This window comes from Erythrolamprus reginae, chromosome 3 (assembly GCF_031021105.1).
Source record: "Erythrolamprus reginae isolate rEryReg1 chromosome 3, rEryReg1.hap1, whole genome shotgun sequence".
Taxonomy (NCBI): domain Eukaryota; kingdom Metazoa; phylum Chordata; class Lepidosauria; order Squamata; family Dipsadidae; genus Erythrolamprus; species Erythrolamprus reginae.
In genome coordinates, this window is record NC_091952.1 from 12,347,458 (window position 1) to 12,361,820 (window position 14,363).

The 14,363-nt window shown below is 43.1% G+C and overlaps 1 protein-coding gene across 1 annotated transcript in view; it reads right to left on the reverse strand.

The window, feature by feature from the left end:
- Positions 1 to 6,144: 6,144 nt before the first annotated feature.
- OSBPL2 (oxysterol binding protein like 2) overlaps positions 6,145 to 14,363 on the reverse strand; it is an 89,189-nt gene continuing 80,970 nt past the window's right edge. The window contains exon 14 of the mRNA XM_070744489.1: positions 6,145 to 6,620. Within this exon, the coding sequence (XP_070600590.1) occupies positions 6,518 to 6,620 (103 nt within the window). The 3' untranslated portion in view covers positions 6,145 to 6,517. The remainder of the gene's footprint in view (positions 6,621 to 14,363) is intronic.

Consider the following 14,363-nt stretch of genomic DNA (forward strand, 5'->3'; position numbering starts at 1 on the left):
CAATTACCAGTTTGTTTGGAGACCAGTGCTCTTTGCTATACAAAAAGAGGGGCTTAGTAAAGTGAATTTTTCATTATAAAGAACATTGTTTTGAATTTTCAAACGTGTGTGTGTCTGAAATTTGTACCTGTGAATTTTCGGGAGGAGTCTACCAGAGAGCCCGACAGAACATACAGTAGGATGATGAAAAGAGCAAGGCTGGAAAACGATACTAATTTTTTGTATGATCCTCTTTTTGTATCTTGGATAACGATATTGTTGTAAATAACGCCTTGAGTCCCAGGGCAGCATAGAAATCTGATTGATTGATTGATTGATTGATTGATTGATTAAATAAATAAATACATTTTCCATAGTTGCTATCATTGAGGCATTCCTCATAATAAGATGATCAAAAATTCAGTAAAAGAAAAAAAGAAATGTAACAAACATAAGAAATCCGGCATAGATCTGTATTAAATTATCGAAATGTTATTTTTTTTTAAAATTGGAAAAATTAACAAACATTATTCAGATACTTGGCAACTGGTTCATATTTATGAGGGTTGCAGTGTCCCGGGGTCATATGCTCTTCTTTTACGACCTGGGAAGCAAAATTAATGGGGGGAACCAGACTCACTCAACAATTAAGTTACTGACTGATGACTGCATTGACTCACCTACCCACTGTGGCCAGAATAGTTGTGTAATGGGGCAAAACTCACTTAACCAAATGTCTCCACCTAGCAGCAAAAAATTGGGGCTCATTTGGGCTCGTTAAGCAAAGGACTATCTGTAAAAAAGTGGGAGCTTGCTATTACGATGGAGGTAATACAAAAAAAGAGAGAGAGAGAGAGAGAAACCAATTGGATCTTTCAGGGAGATGAATATGTTGGGGAAAAAATGTTTTTGTAGGTTAAAATAATTGAGGGGGTGGAGTGTTATTGTCCAGCCTGCTGGAAAAGGGGACAATGCAATTCAGCACTTTTTTTCAGTACTGTTGTAACTTTGGTCACTAAACGAACTGTTTTAATTTGAGGACTACCTGAAGATCTGCATTCACACAAATGCTTAAATCCAGGCTGAAGGAAACTCCCTCTTTTAACTGTTCGTTCATTCATTCATTAATTCATTCATTCATTCATTAGATTTGTATGCCGCTCCTCTCCGAAGACTCGGGGCGGCTAACAACAATAAAAAAGACAATGTAAACAAATCTAATATTAAAAATAATCTAAAAAAACCCCAATTTAAAAAACCAATCATACATACAAAACATACCATGTATAAATTCTATGAGCCTAGGGGGAAGGAAGAAAAAAATTTTCAATTCCCCCATGCCTGACGACAGAGGTGGGTTTTAAGGAGCTTGCGAAAGGCAAGGAGGGTGGGGGCAAACTCTGATATCTGGGGGGAGTTGGTTCCAGAGAGTCGGGGCCGCCACAGAGAAGGCTCTTCCCCTGGGTCCCGCCAGACGACATTGTTTAGTCGACGGGACCTGGAGAAGGCCCAACTCTGTGGGACCTAACTGGTCGCTGGGATTCGTGCGGCAGAAGACGGTCCCGGAGATATTCTGGTCTGATGCCATGAAGGGCTTTATAGGTCATAACCAACACTTTCATACAACCTATGAGGGATGCATGCTGTGAAACATCTATATTTGGCTGCTTCCGAGTTGCCTCCTGGGGTAAAACATTCAACTTCCAAGGGTTTGGGGTTTCTCCAGAAAACCAGACAGAATCAAAGTGGTTGTAATAAACCCGGGTCAGGGGACTCGAGGATGACCCGCTAGAAGAGACCCTGGTCCACTCAATTACTGCAAAGGGACAAAAGCAAGGACCAGAAACACTGTGTCTTCTCCAAAACAGCCTTTATTTGCATTGACATTTTTTTTTAAAACATGTATGTCCACAAACCTGTACAGACTTCTCTAAAAAGGTAAATATGAATTTGTAATAGTTAATATAGTTGGGTATCGACAGTTGTTAAATATTATAAAAAATAAATCCATTTTGCTAAAGCCTTTTTTTAAATTTTTAATATCTTCCAACAGGTTCGTTTAACAGGGATAAGGCCAAAAAACAACAAAATACCCCAACCCAATCCCTACAGCAGGCATATTTCTGCCAGGAAGCACTCTTCTTTGGGGCAAACCCCATGGAAACTTACATAAAAATGCAGAAGGGCTCCGCGGGATGATTTTTTCGCAAAACCCACAGATGCCAAATGGGGCTTGATCCAAAAAATTCTAGGTGGATTGTGCCATGTACTTTTCTTATTATTATTAACAGGGATTATTAAGGGCAAAATAAAAATACACAAAACAGGACAGCAGTAGCAGCAACAGCAGCAGCCGGGAATGAATGGGGAAATTACAGCTGGTAACTGGTACGTGTGCTTTTTTAATACCCCCCCTCCCCATGCTATAGACATCATAAAAATCATTTTTGTTACAACAGTTTGATTTGTTTTTAATATAGGCATTTAAATATTGCTTTACTTTACAATTTAAACCCAAACCACTTAAGGATTTTAAAGGGGCAATGACGTTACAGTAGATTATCAAATGAAGAATTAAAAACACAACATGAAGAGAACAGCCAAATTTGCAACATTAAAATACACAGACTACAACAAACATAGAAAAAACTGAGGAGCTACAGGCACCTGCACTGTTTGGGACTATTATTACAATGTCTTTTTCAGGATTACAGGGTACCTGAGTATCAACAGTTGGTAATCCGAAGCTTCTACGTTTTTGGGTAAGAACTCAAAATAAAACTTTCAGAAACTAATTCTAGATGGTACTGATTCACATAGTTGTATATTAACTAATCTTATGCAAAACTCATACTTATAAAGGTTTTAGTCTAATAGCCTACTTTTGAGGACCAAGGGGTTTTAAAAGATGCCTAAGAGAGGTTTTAAAGATGCCTAAGAGAAAACACCCATGTATTGATCCACCCCAAACTGCATGCAAGGTGCAGTAGTAAGAAACTTAAATTATGTTTATCAAACTCATCAAAAAGGTGCCATTTCTACCCTTTTCTGTTTACATATAAAGGCTAACAATGTAAATCAAATAATTGTTAAGCAGGATTTTCTATCTTTCATTCTATTTTTTAAACTATACTTTCCAGTTAATGTTCACATGCCAGAGAATTTAATGAATTAGTAGTGTTCCATCCATCAAGCATCAAAATAATTGCTCATCTGTAGGTGGCCGGGGGAGAGAGAGCGAAGACTGGCAAAGGTTTGTGGACATGTTACGTTTTCCTGCGGCATTTATTTAGGAATGGGGAAGTCCCATCTTCGTTTCATAGCCTGCTGCTGTCATGCTATTCCTACAAATGGTCTAGTAGTGTTAATCTTTGTGGTTATTTCTTGCTATGATAAAGACTGCATTTATTATTAAGTCAACCTAATGGAAGAGCAAGAAAAGTTACTCATTCACAGAGTTTTATTGACTCTGGTGTTGCGATATAGTATGACGCATCATGTGGGTATGAAATTCTTCCCAATGCTGAAGGGTGGAGGAACACCACTATCTGCAACTAAAAGTTGTGGTTGTCAACTCATTGGCCTGGAGTCAAGCTAACGTATGCACGAGCCTTAATTCAAAACAAGGGAACCAAGGTAAACACAATGGAAGTAAGCAGCCAAGAAAATAACTACTTTTTTTTTCACATTAAAAAATATCTGCTTTAAGTTAATACCTATCTTAATATTTAACATGATTATTATTATTTTTATTTTAAAAGTGCTTTTCCTCCCCCCATGGAAGTGTCAAATGTAAGGCAGTGCTTAAGTTGTGACGGTGGTGCTTATAATAAGTGCAGGTAAAAATGTAAACAATCTAAATTACTATCTTTTTCATAAGGAAAAAAACCCAATATAATTAAAGCTTTTTAAGTAATCAAACTTTAGTGTGTGTTTTAATTCTAATCTGTTCCGAAGCATTACATTTAGTATAATACCCTGCCATTGTTTAGAAATGAGATATACAGTACAGTATATATATATATGTGGGAGAACTGACTTGCAGCTTAGGAATTATATTTTCCAGAACAATTAATCATTTGCAGAGAAACAAATTACCTAAATTAATAGCCTCCCACTATTTCTACCGGCAACAGATTTTCTGCAGTCTTATTTCACATCGGTTTTGAAATGTAAGGCTCAGCCAGCCACCAAATCATGAACATATAGTATAGTATATGCCTCAGTTGGTATAGAAGATGAGTCATGAAGACCTAATATAAATGTATTTTCAGTAATTATGTAAAAGGTGAATGAAAAATATTCACTCTTCCTTTAAAACCAATTTTAATTTCAATTTAAAAGAACACATTTTCCTCCTACAGCAAATAGGAATTTAGAAACATCCCTTGACACTTCTTTAAAAAAGTCCAACCAGTTAAAAAAATTAATGTAATTTCTTCAAAATATTACTGCAACCCACCTGCATTTGTTTAAATTAAGCATACATACCACCTGGTTTAGCCCTTTGCTAAACTTTTACTAATACAAGGAGATAGTGACTTAATCAAGGGAGAAAAAATGAGTTTCTATTGTCTCCTATTTTCATGCTTCTGGAATTAGAGCTTGAAATACTGTATTATAACAGCTGGTCTTTGTATAGACTTATTGTTCAGATACTGAAATCAGTGGATTATGAGAGCAATATAAACAGTCAATTCTGTAGTGGGTATAAAGCACAAAAATTATTGCTGGAACCAATATTCACCATTCCTGCCAAAAAACAGACGGGCCCAATAATTTTTGCACTGGGGTACATAACAATAAAATGCACACTGATTCATGGTTAACATTTATGAAGGAAAAGGGAATATACTGAGATACAGTGAGACTACTGTGATGCAAGTGATTTCAAGAGAGGGGGGATTGAATTATGAAGCCCTAATACAATGAAAGAATTTGAAGATGCAATATTCCACAAATTTAGATAACCAACAACATAAATTTAGAGTTGACTAGGGCCTGTCCAAATCAGTTCTCTTAAAAATGTACTTTACTGCCTCAATGTATTTTCATGGAAACAATTTTTTGGCTTGAAATATAATGAAAATTACTCAAATATTCATGTGTCAAATGTTCATGGGACTATAATCCAATCTCTTAATCTTTTCACTGTTCCTTTTCAATTAATATGCTCTTGCTGGTTTACATTTAACAGCAAGTTAACTTATCTCCAATTTGGTAAATCATAACCTAGTAGACTTATTTATAAAGCCCACATATTGTCACCAATGTGTGTTTGAAATAAAAGACAAGCACTCTCCCTCTCAAGCCAAACTGCTCCAGAATGACATAGCTTTGACATGTTTAAAACTGCAAAGCCTACACTTGTTGTGAGCCGCCCCGAGTCTTCGGAGAGGGGCGGCATACAAATCGAATAAATGATAATAATAATAATAACTTATTCTCAAGGAAATTCTACCAAGTGGAGATGCATTAAAAGCTTTCACTGTATCATTCATCATTGGACAAACTAAGAAATTGCTGTTCAAAAACCTGCTATCAGTTGTGATGCAAGCAAATAATTGGGGGGGGGGGGGAGGAGCCCAAAATAAATATAAACTTTTGCAGAACGTATCCAAGGCAAATTGAAAGAGGAAGAAGGATGCCAGTATTATGAAATGAATGGGAAAATCAGTTTCCAAAGCAGAGCTACAAACAAACAACATTTCTGAACAAAGCAAGGAAGTGTGATTCCTTACATGATATTTACATGACATCCAGGTTCCTATAAATATCTCCAAAATGGGTTTTGAGACAAAACATTTTGCAACTTCAAACACACAAGTTTGCTGTTATCCACACTTACAAGCCAGAGTTCAATGGAGTAGTTCCTTTTTTAAAAATAAAATCACAGATACTTCATTGAATCAATAAATCACAGTGCTCAGAGGCTGAAACAAAATGGAGAAACCGCTCCTGAAAATTAAGTCTATCTCTAGTGTATGTTGTCAAGCATTTAAAAGTTAGGACTGTTCAAAGACTAGTGTGAATTTTGAGTCACTCTGCATTCTTGCTAGAAACTTTTTCCAATAGGACCAGTGGTATATACTGTATCTGTTAGGCTAAGTTGCCCCTGTGGCCTCCAAATTTTGAATACTTCAAATGTATATTTTTATTGTTCAATTTTATTTATTTTTTAAAAGTACCTATCTTCTATTTTTAAGAAAGGAGCTATTTTCCCAATGGTTATATAGCGAGTTAATTCTGGCCAAAAAAAATAAAACGAAAACATGAAATGATCAATTGAAGGAAGCTACCCAAAACATGCAAGCATCTTTCCCCATTACATAATTTCATGTTGCAGCTTCAGGACAATGAGTAACAGCACTTCAGTATTTTGGCAAATGTACATGACAAAACCTTGATCAGTGATGGATGATTTTCATTGCTTTAGGAAAAATATATTATTTTCTTGTCATGACATAGCCCAATAGCTGCTGGACTCATTTAAGTCTAACAATTCTGGGCAACAGAGCAACTGCATTCGAGGATGCATTCAATAGATATCCGGACAATCAAAAAAATTTCTATCAAAATATCCTCCTGAGTATAACCAGTCAGCAGTCCTAGTATATGGATTAGTGCCTTGGTAAAACCATCTGTAAGGAAATTTTAAAGAAAATGAAGAAAGGTAGTTAAATTCAGCAAAATACAGACAGCCCTCGATTTATGAACACAACTGAGCCCAACATTTCCTGTTGCTAAGCATGTTTTGTCCCATTTTATGACCTTTTTTTGTCACAGCTGTTAAGCAAATCATTGCCATTGCTTAGTGCGGTGTTTCCCAACCTTGGCCACTTGAAGATATCTGGACTTCAACTCCCAGAATTCCCCAGCCAGCATTCGCTGGCTGGAGAATTCTGGGAGTTGAAATCCAAATATCTTCAAGTGGCCAAGGTTGGGAAACACTGGCTTAGTGAATCATGTTGTCATTAAACAAATCTGACTTTCCTCACTGACTTTGCTTATCAGAAGTCAGATGGGAAGGTTACCAAGGATGAGTATGTGTGACTGGCCCATTGTCACTCAGGCAGGTTTTCTACCTAAGATTGGATTAGAACTCACAGTGTGTTCGTGATTGGCTCAAAATCACCCAACCAGCTTTCCTGCCTAAGGTAGGATTAGAACTCACAGCCTTCGGACGATTGGACCACAGTCACCCAGCTGGCTTTCAGGGCAGAGATGGGACTTAAACTTGAATGGTCTTTAATCTTTATTTTATCATTAAAGCTTTATGCATTATAGAACATAGAAACATAGAAGATTGAGGGCAGAAAAAGACCTCATGGTCCATCTGAGCAGAGACAGGTTACAAGCGGTGTGCCACAAGGGTCTGTTCTGGGTCCTATTCTTTTTAATATGTTTGTGAGTGACATAGGGGAAGGTTTGGTAGGGAAGGTTTGCCTATTTGCCGATGACTCTAAAGTGTGCAATAGGGTTGATATTCCTTGAGGGGTCTGTAATATGGTAAATGATTTAGCTTTACTAGATAAATGGTCAAAACAATGGAAACTGCAGTTTAATGTTTCCAAATGTAAAATAATGCACTTGGGGAAAAGGAATCCTCAATCTGAGTATTGCATTGGCAGTTCTGTGTTAGCAAAAACTTCAGAAGAGAAGGATTTAGGGGTAGTGATTTCTGTCTCAAAATGGGTGAGCAGTGTGGTCAGGCGGTAGGAAAAGCAAGTAGGATGTTTTTCTGCATAGCTAGAGGTATAACAAGCAGGAAGAGGGAGATTGTGATCCCCTTATATAGAGCGCTGGTGAGACCACATTTGGAATACTGTGTTCAGTTCTGGAGACCTCACCTACAAAAAGATATTGACAAAATTGAACAGGTCCAAAGACGGGCTACAAGAATGGTGGAAGGTCTTAAGCATAAAACGTATCAGAAAAGACTTAATGAACTCAATCTGTATAGTCTGGAGGACAGAAGGAAAAGGGGGGACATGATCGAAATATTTAAATATGTTAAAGGGTTAAATAAGGTTCAGGAGGGAAGTGTTTTTAATAGGAAAGTGAACACAAGAACAAGGGGACACAATCTGAAGTTAGTTGGGGGGAAGATCAAAAGCAACATGAGAAAATATTATTTTACTGAAAGAGTAGTAGATCCTTGGAACAAACTTCCAGCAGACGTGGTTGGTAAATCCACAGTAACTGAATTTAAACATGCCTGGGATAAACATATATCCATTGTAAGATAAAATACAGGAAATAGTATAAAGGCAGACTAGATGGACCATGAGGTCTTTTTCCGCCGTCAGTCTTCTATGTTTCTATGTTTCTATCTAGTCTGCCCTTATACTATTTCCTGTATTTTATCTTAGGATGGATCTATGTTTATCCCAGGCATATTTAAATTCAGTGACTGTGGATTTTCCAACCACGTCTGCTGGAAGTTTGTTCCAAGCATCCACTACTCTTTCAGTAAAATAATATTTTCTCACGTTGCTTCTGATCTTTCCCCCAACTAACCTCCGGTTGTGGCCCCTTGTTCTTGTGTTCACTTTCCTATTAAAAACACTTCCCTCCTGAATCTTATTTAACCCTTTACCATATTTAAATGTTTCGATCATTATCTTTAATAACTCCCCGAAGAATAGTCAAAATGCCAGAGGAGAACAACCATCCTCAACAGGAAAAAAAGATCCAAGGAACTGTAGACTGTCAGATTGATGTCAATATTAAGGAATCCATTCAATCTGGATTCATCCCTTTACATTTTTCTATTGTCCTCTCCAAGGTATGAAGAGAATCCTTCCCAAATTTGCATCTGTGATAAAATTGGGTAAGACAGCGAATATTTCTGAGAGGCAGAAATCCAAAGTGATCCTGAAAGGTTAAGAAATTGGGCTGAAAATATAGAATGATATTTGGCAGCACAAATGTGAAATTCTTCGCTGGGAGAAGAAATTAAATGCAGGGCGCGGGAGACTTTAGCTTGGTCACGGTAACTGGCAAAAAGCTTATCTTGGCAATTGATTGCAAAATGAGTTGGGGCTAGGCATGTGATACGGCTGAAAAAAAGACAAATTGTAAGGCAATTTCCATCAAAGAGCGTTTACAAATTATGCCAAGTAGCTGCTCTGTTTTACACTTATTGATCACATCTCAACCAGAATATTGTGTTCCGCTTCAAGGTTTTTTGCAAAAATCCAGATAGGAAGATTTAGGAAGTAAAGTGAGGATTATCAAGGGACTAGAAATTTACCCTTACAAAAAATAAGACTGGGCTGAGTGGGGAGAGAAGGACCGTTGAACTTACCTGAACGGTCTTCTCGCTGCACTGTGAGGAGAGTCCAATGTGGGTTGTTCTTCAGCCTCATTGGCAGGGACTGAGTTAAAAATTAACATAATTATTATGTCCCGCCCCCCTCTACCTCCTCAGGTTCAGTCAAGAAAAACGAAGGAATAGTGTAAACAAACCAATTTTATTAACTAAGAAGTTAAACTGGTAACGAACTGAACCCCTGGGCCAAGAAGCCGGGAGGGTTTGGACTCTCCTCACAGTGCAGCGAGAAGACCGTTCAAGTAAGTTCAACGGTCCTTCTCCCCTGCACTGTTCGGAGAGTCCAATGTGGGATATACCCAAGCAAACCAACTAGGGCGGGATAGGCTGGACCAGGGGTGTCTGAACACAAACCCGTTGCAGCACTCTGCGACCGAATGCCGCTTCCGATGAAGCGAATGAGTCTATACGGTAGTGTCTGATGAAAGTCGTGGGGGCCCCCCAGGTTGCGGCCCGACAGATGTCATCGATTGACGCCTGTGTGTTCCAGGCGGCAGTGGTGGCTGCACTTCTGGTAGAGTGAGCCGTAATTGTCCTTGGCAAAGGTGTCCCACGTGTCCTGTATGCCTCCATAATGCAGGACCGGATCCATCGGCTGATAGTTTTAGAGGACACCTTGTTGCCCATGGATCCTGGGAAGAAGGAAACGAATAATGCTTCTGATTTCCTGAAAGAGCTGGTCCGTCGAATGTAAATCTTTAGAGCTCTACGGACATCCACTTTGTGCCAGCGTAAGACTGACGGGTGTGAGCCGTGGGTACAGAAGTCCGGTAATATTATGTCCTGGGATCTATGAAATCTTGTGTTGACCTTCGGCAGAAAGCTGGGATCTAACCGAAGAGTAACCCGATCTGGGTGGAACACGCAAAGGTCCAGCCGGACTGACAATGCCGCGAGTTCCGACACCCTGCGAGCAGATGTGATGGCCACTAAGAACGCTACTTTGATTGATAGAAGGCGAAGCGTGATTTCTCTCAGTGGTTCAAAAGGAGGTCCTGTAAGGGCCTGTAAGACCAAAGTCAAATCCCAGGATGGGAAGTGATGGATAACTGGAGGAGAAAGATTCGAGGCTCCTCGGAGAAAGTCTTTAACCCATGGATGATGGGAAATCGGTCGAAGGGGGTCTGGTCTTAAGACCGTGGTGATAGATGCCACCTGCCTGCGAAGGGTGTTTGGGGTCAGCCCTTCGTCCAGCCCCTTCTGTAGGAAGTATAATAGATGTAAGATGGAGGCTGAGCGAGGGGGGATCTCTCGAGCTCTGCAGAATCTACAAAACGCTGCCCATGTCGCTTGGTAAATGCGAGTCGTTGACGGGCGTCGAGCCGATTGGATGGTATGGATGACCTTTTCCGACAGGGATTCCGCCCTCAAGCGGTCCCCCTCAATCTCCACACGGCAAGCCTCCACCACTGAGGCTCTGGGTGCACCAACGACCCCTGGGTGAGGGAGAGTCTGTGGTATGGGATCCTCCATGGCGGGGAGATTGAGAGGTCCATCAAGTCCGCGAACCATGGTCGTCTGGGCCAAAAGGGGGCGACGAGAATCACCTCCGCCTGCTCCGAGAGTATCTTGGAGACTACCCTAGGTAGAAGGCAAGTCGGAGGGAAGGCGTAGAGTAGACCCCTTGGCCATGGGGAGAGGAGCGCATTGATACGGTCGGCTCCCGGGCACGGGAACCGGGAGTAGAATCGGACCACTTGGTTGTTGAGGTGGGTCGCGAACAGGTCCACTACCGGTTCCCCATAACGGTGTATAATGTCCTGGAAAACCTCCAGGTTCAATGACCATTCCCCCGGGTCGATGGTTGTGCGGCTCAACCAATCCGCCTGGGTGTTGTCTGATCCTGAGATGTGTTCTGCTTGGATCGAGACCAGGTGTGTTTCCGCCCAAGACATCAGGGAGTGAGCCTCCTCCATCAAACGGCCCGACCTCGTACCTCCCTGATGATTTATATGGGCCCTTGTTGCTACGTTGTCCGTCATGACGAGGACACGTTGTCCCTCTACCCGGTCTTTGAAGGAGTGGAGTGCCTTGAAGACTGCCCTTAGTTCTAGCAAGTTGATATTGGGGTCCCTCAGGTCGTCTGCTGTCCAGAGACCCTGGGCCACTCCGGAGCCGCAATGTGCTCCCCAGCCGGAGAGGCTCGCATCTGTAGTGATCGTCACCTCCCGATGGTGTAGGAAGGGAGAGCCTCTGGTCAGCGCTTGGGACGTCCACCAGGGCAGAGAGTGACGGACGGGTAACGTGAGACGTACCTGGTGTTTGGAGTGGCTCATGCGTGCTCTTTGGAAGGGGAGGAGGAGCCATTGAAGCGGGCGGGCATGCAGCCGCGCCCATGGGACGATGCTGATGCAGGAGATGAAGACTCCTAGCAGCTGGGATAGAAGGGCCAAGGGGACCCTGGTGCGGTGCTGAATAGAAGCTATCAGCGTCCTCACCCTCTGCTGCCTCTCTGATGACAGGTAAACGATTCCGGCTGCAGAGTCTATCAGAGTTCCCAAATGTAAGAGCTGTTTGGTTGGATTCAGGTGGCTTTTCACATAGTTGATCGTGAAACCACAGGTCTCTAGAGAACGTATTGTCCGTTGTAGATCTAGCCTGGCCTGTTGAGGGCTGCTGGACAAGATGATTACGTCGTCCAGATAGGCCATGAGACGAATGGATCTGGTTCTCAGGTCGGCTGTCAGTACATCCAGAAGCTTGGTGAAAGCTCTGGGGGCCGATGAAAGTCCGAAGGGCATTGCCCTGTACTGGAAATGATGGTCCTGTATACAAAAGCGGAGGAAACGTCGATGATGTGGATGAACTGGTACGTGCAGGTACGCCTCTTTGAAGTCGATGGAGGTCATCCAGTCGTGGTGTCGGATGGATGCCAGGATTGACTGTAAGGAATGCATCTTGAAACGTTGGTAGCAAACGTAGATGTTCAGCTGCTTGAGGTTGAGAATCAGGCGGTAGTCGCCGGACGTCTTGGGGACCAAGAACACGATAGAGTAGAACCCCTGTCCTTGTTGATGTACTGGCACCGGTTCTATTGCCCCAATGTCCAACAGGTGTTGTACTTCCCTGGCAATCAGGGAACATCTTGGTTGAGATAGCGACGGGCATTGTAGGAATCTGTCCGGAGGAGTCTGTAGGAAGTTGATGCGCAGACCATTCTTCACGGTATCTAGCGCCCAAATGTCGGTGGAAATAGCCGCCCAAGAGCCTGAGAAGGACTGCAGGCGTCCACCGATGGGTACCTGGATGGGTAAGTCATTTTTGTTTTCGGTACCCTCCTCTGTTCCCGCCCCGAAAGGATCTGCGGGGCTGTTGGAACTGTCGGTTCCTGTCTCCATAACCTGTTCTGTCGGACCTGAAGGATGGCTGCGTGTAGGAGCTCTGTCCATATGGCCTGGTGTTTGAGGCCGCAGGTGCGGCCGTGTCCGCTCGAAAGGGCTGCCTTCTGTAGTATGGGGCCGCCCGCCTGTCTTGCCTCCTCGCCGACCTTGGCAGCACCTTTTTCTTGTCTTTATCCTCGATCAAGACTTTATCTAGTGATTCTCCAAAAAGTGTGGTCCACTGGTAGGGCGCGGTTGCAAGACGCCATTTCGATTTGGCGTCCGCTTGCCAAGAGCGGAGCCATATTAGGCGTCGAGTGGAAAGGTTGGTAGCCATCGCCCTGGATGAAAACCTAGAAGCAGCTAAGGTGGCATCGGCGGAGAACTCCGTGGAGGCGATCAATTTATTAATGTCCTGGCGAAGGCGAGCGTCCTCCGGGCCCAACCTGGGGAGGATGTCTCTAAGCCAAAGGATTGAGGCCCGGTTGAAGAAGGAGGCTGCCATAGCAGCTCTCAAGGACCAGGCACATAGCTGGTGCATTCTCCGGATCAGGTTCTCGGCCTTCCTATCATCGGGCCGCAAACCATCCGCCATCTCCGATGGAACCAGGGCATTGGAAATTAGTGAGGTAACCGGGGTATCCACAGCCGGGTATTGGAGCAAATCCTCTATTTCTGGATCGAAGGAGTAAAGCTTCTTGTCCAGAGCTGAGGGACCCAGAGCTGCTGCTGGTTGCTGCCAGGGCCTCTTTATGTTTTCTGCAAATATGGGCACTGCAGGGATAGTTTCTGAGTCCCTTTGAGGCTCATTAATGAGTCTGGAAGCGGGTAATGTGCCCACATCCTGGTCAGCCGTCTTTTGGGCACTGGTCAAAGTTAGTGTGGTTCTGGCCTTGTTTAGGAGAACCCTGAAAAGGGGTGACTTGAATAAGCCTGCTAATACAGGCTGTTCTGGTAAGGTGGCTTCATCCCCCGACAGCTCATTCTCTGGGTCTGAAAAGGCCTCTCTGAACTCTTGCTCCTCCTGAAAAGAGTCATGCAGGGAAGGTGCAGGTGCAGGAACTGACCAGATATCCTGCCTGCTGGGGCGAGGTGGCAGTGGGGATTGATGTTGTTGTTGGGCCCCAATTGCTATGCCCTGTGCATAAGCTGAAGCAATCATGTCTTGTACCGAGGGAGACATGGCTTGCCAGTTATCTGTAGAGCCCCTGAGCCCTGCTGCTGTGGGCGTGAATGTGGCTGTAGCTGCTGGAGGTTGAGAGGCAGGCCTGCTCCATTCTGATCTCTGAAATCCCTCAGATGGTGGGGGGGCACTTAATGGGCGGTCTGGTGAAAGACCCCCAGCGCTTTGAAAGGGAGGCCCCTCGAAGGTGGCCGATGACAGGGGAGGAGGACCCAGCGGGCTTTGATAAACGGGTGGAATAACCATGGCTGAGGGGCTAGGCCCCTGTCTCGGTTTTGCTTTGTCCAGCTGGGCCTCGATGGCCTTTATTTTCTTCTCAGCCTCCTTTAGTGCATTGGAGGACTGAGAGCTTTTCCCCTTAGATTTTGAGCTGGGCCCCTTGTCCTTACTTTTATTCTTGGAGGAGGAGGGCACAGGAGCGCTGGGACTGGATTGAGACATGTTTGTAACAACACCAAGCCAAAAACACGAGGTTACTGCTTAAAAGCAAGTAAAATGGTGGACTAGGGAAGCTGGTGTCCCCTAAATAACATGTCATCTGTTTTTC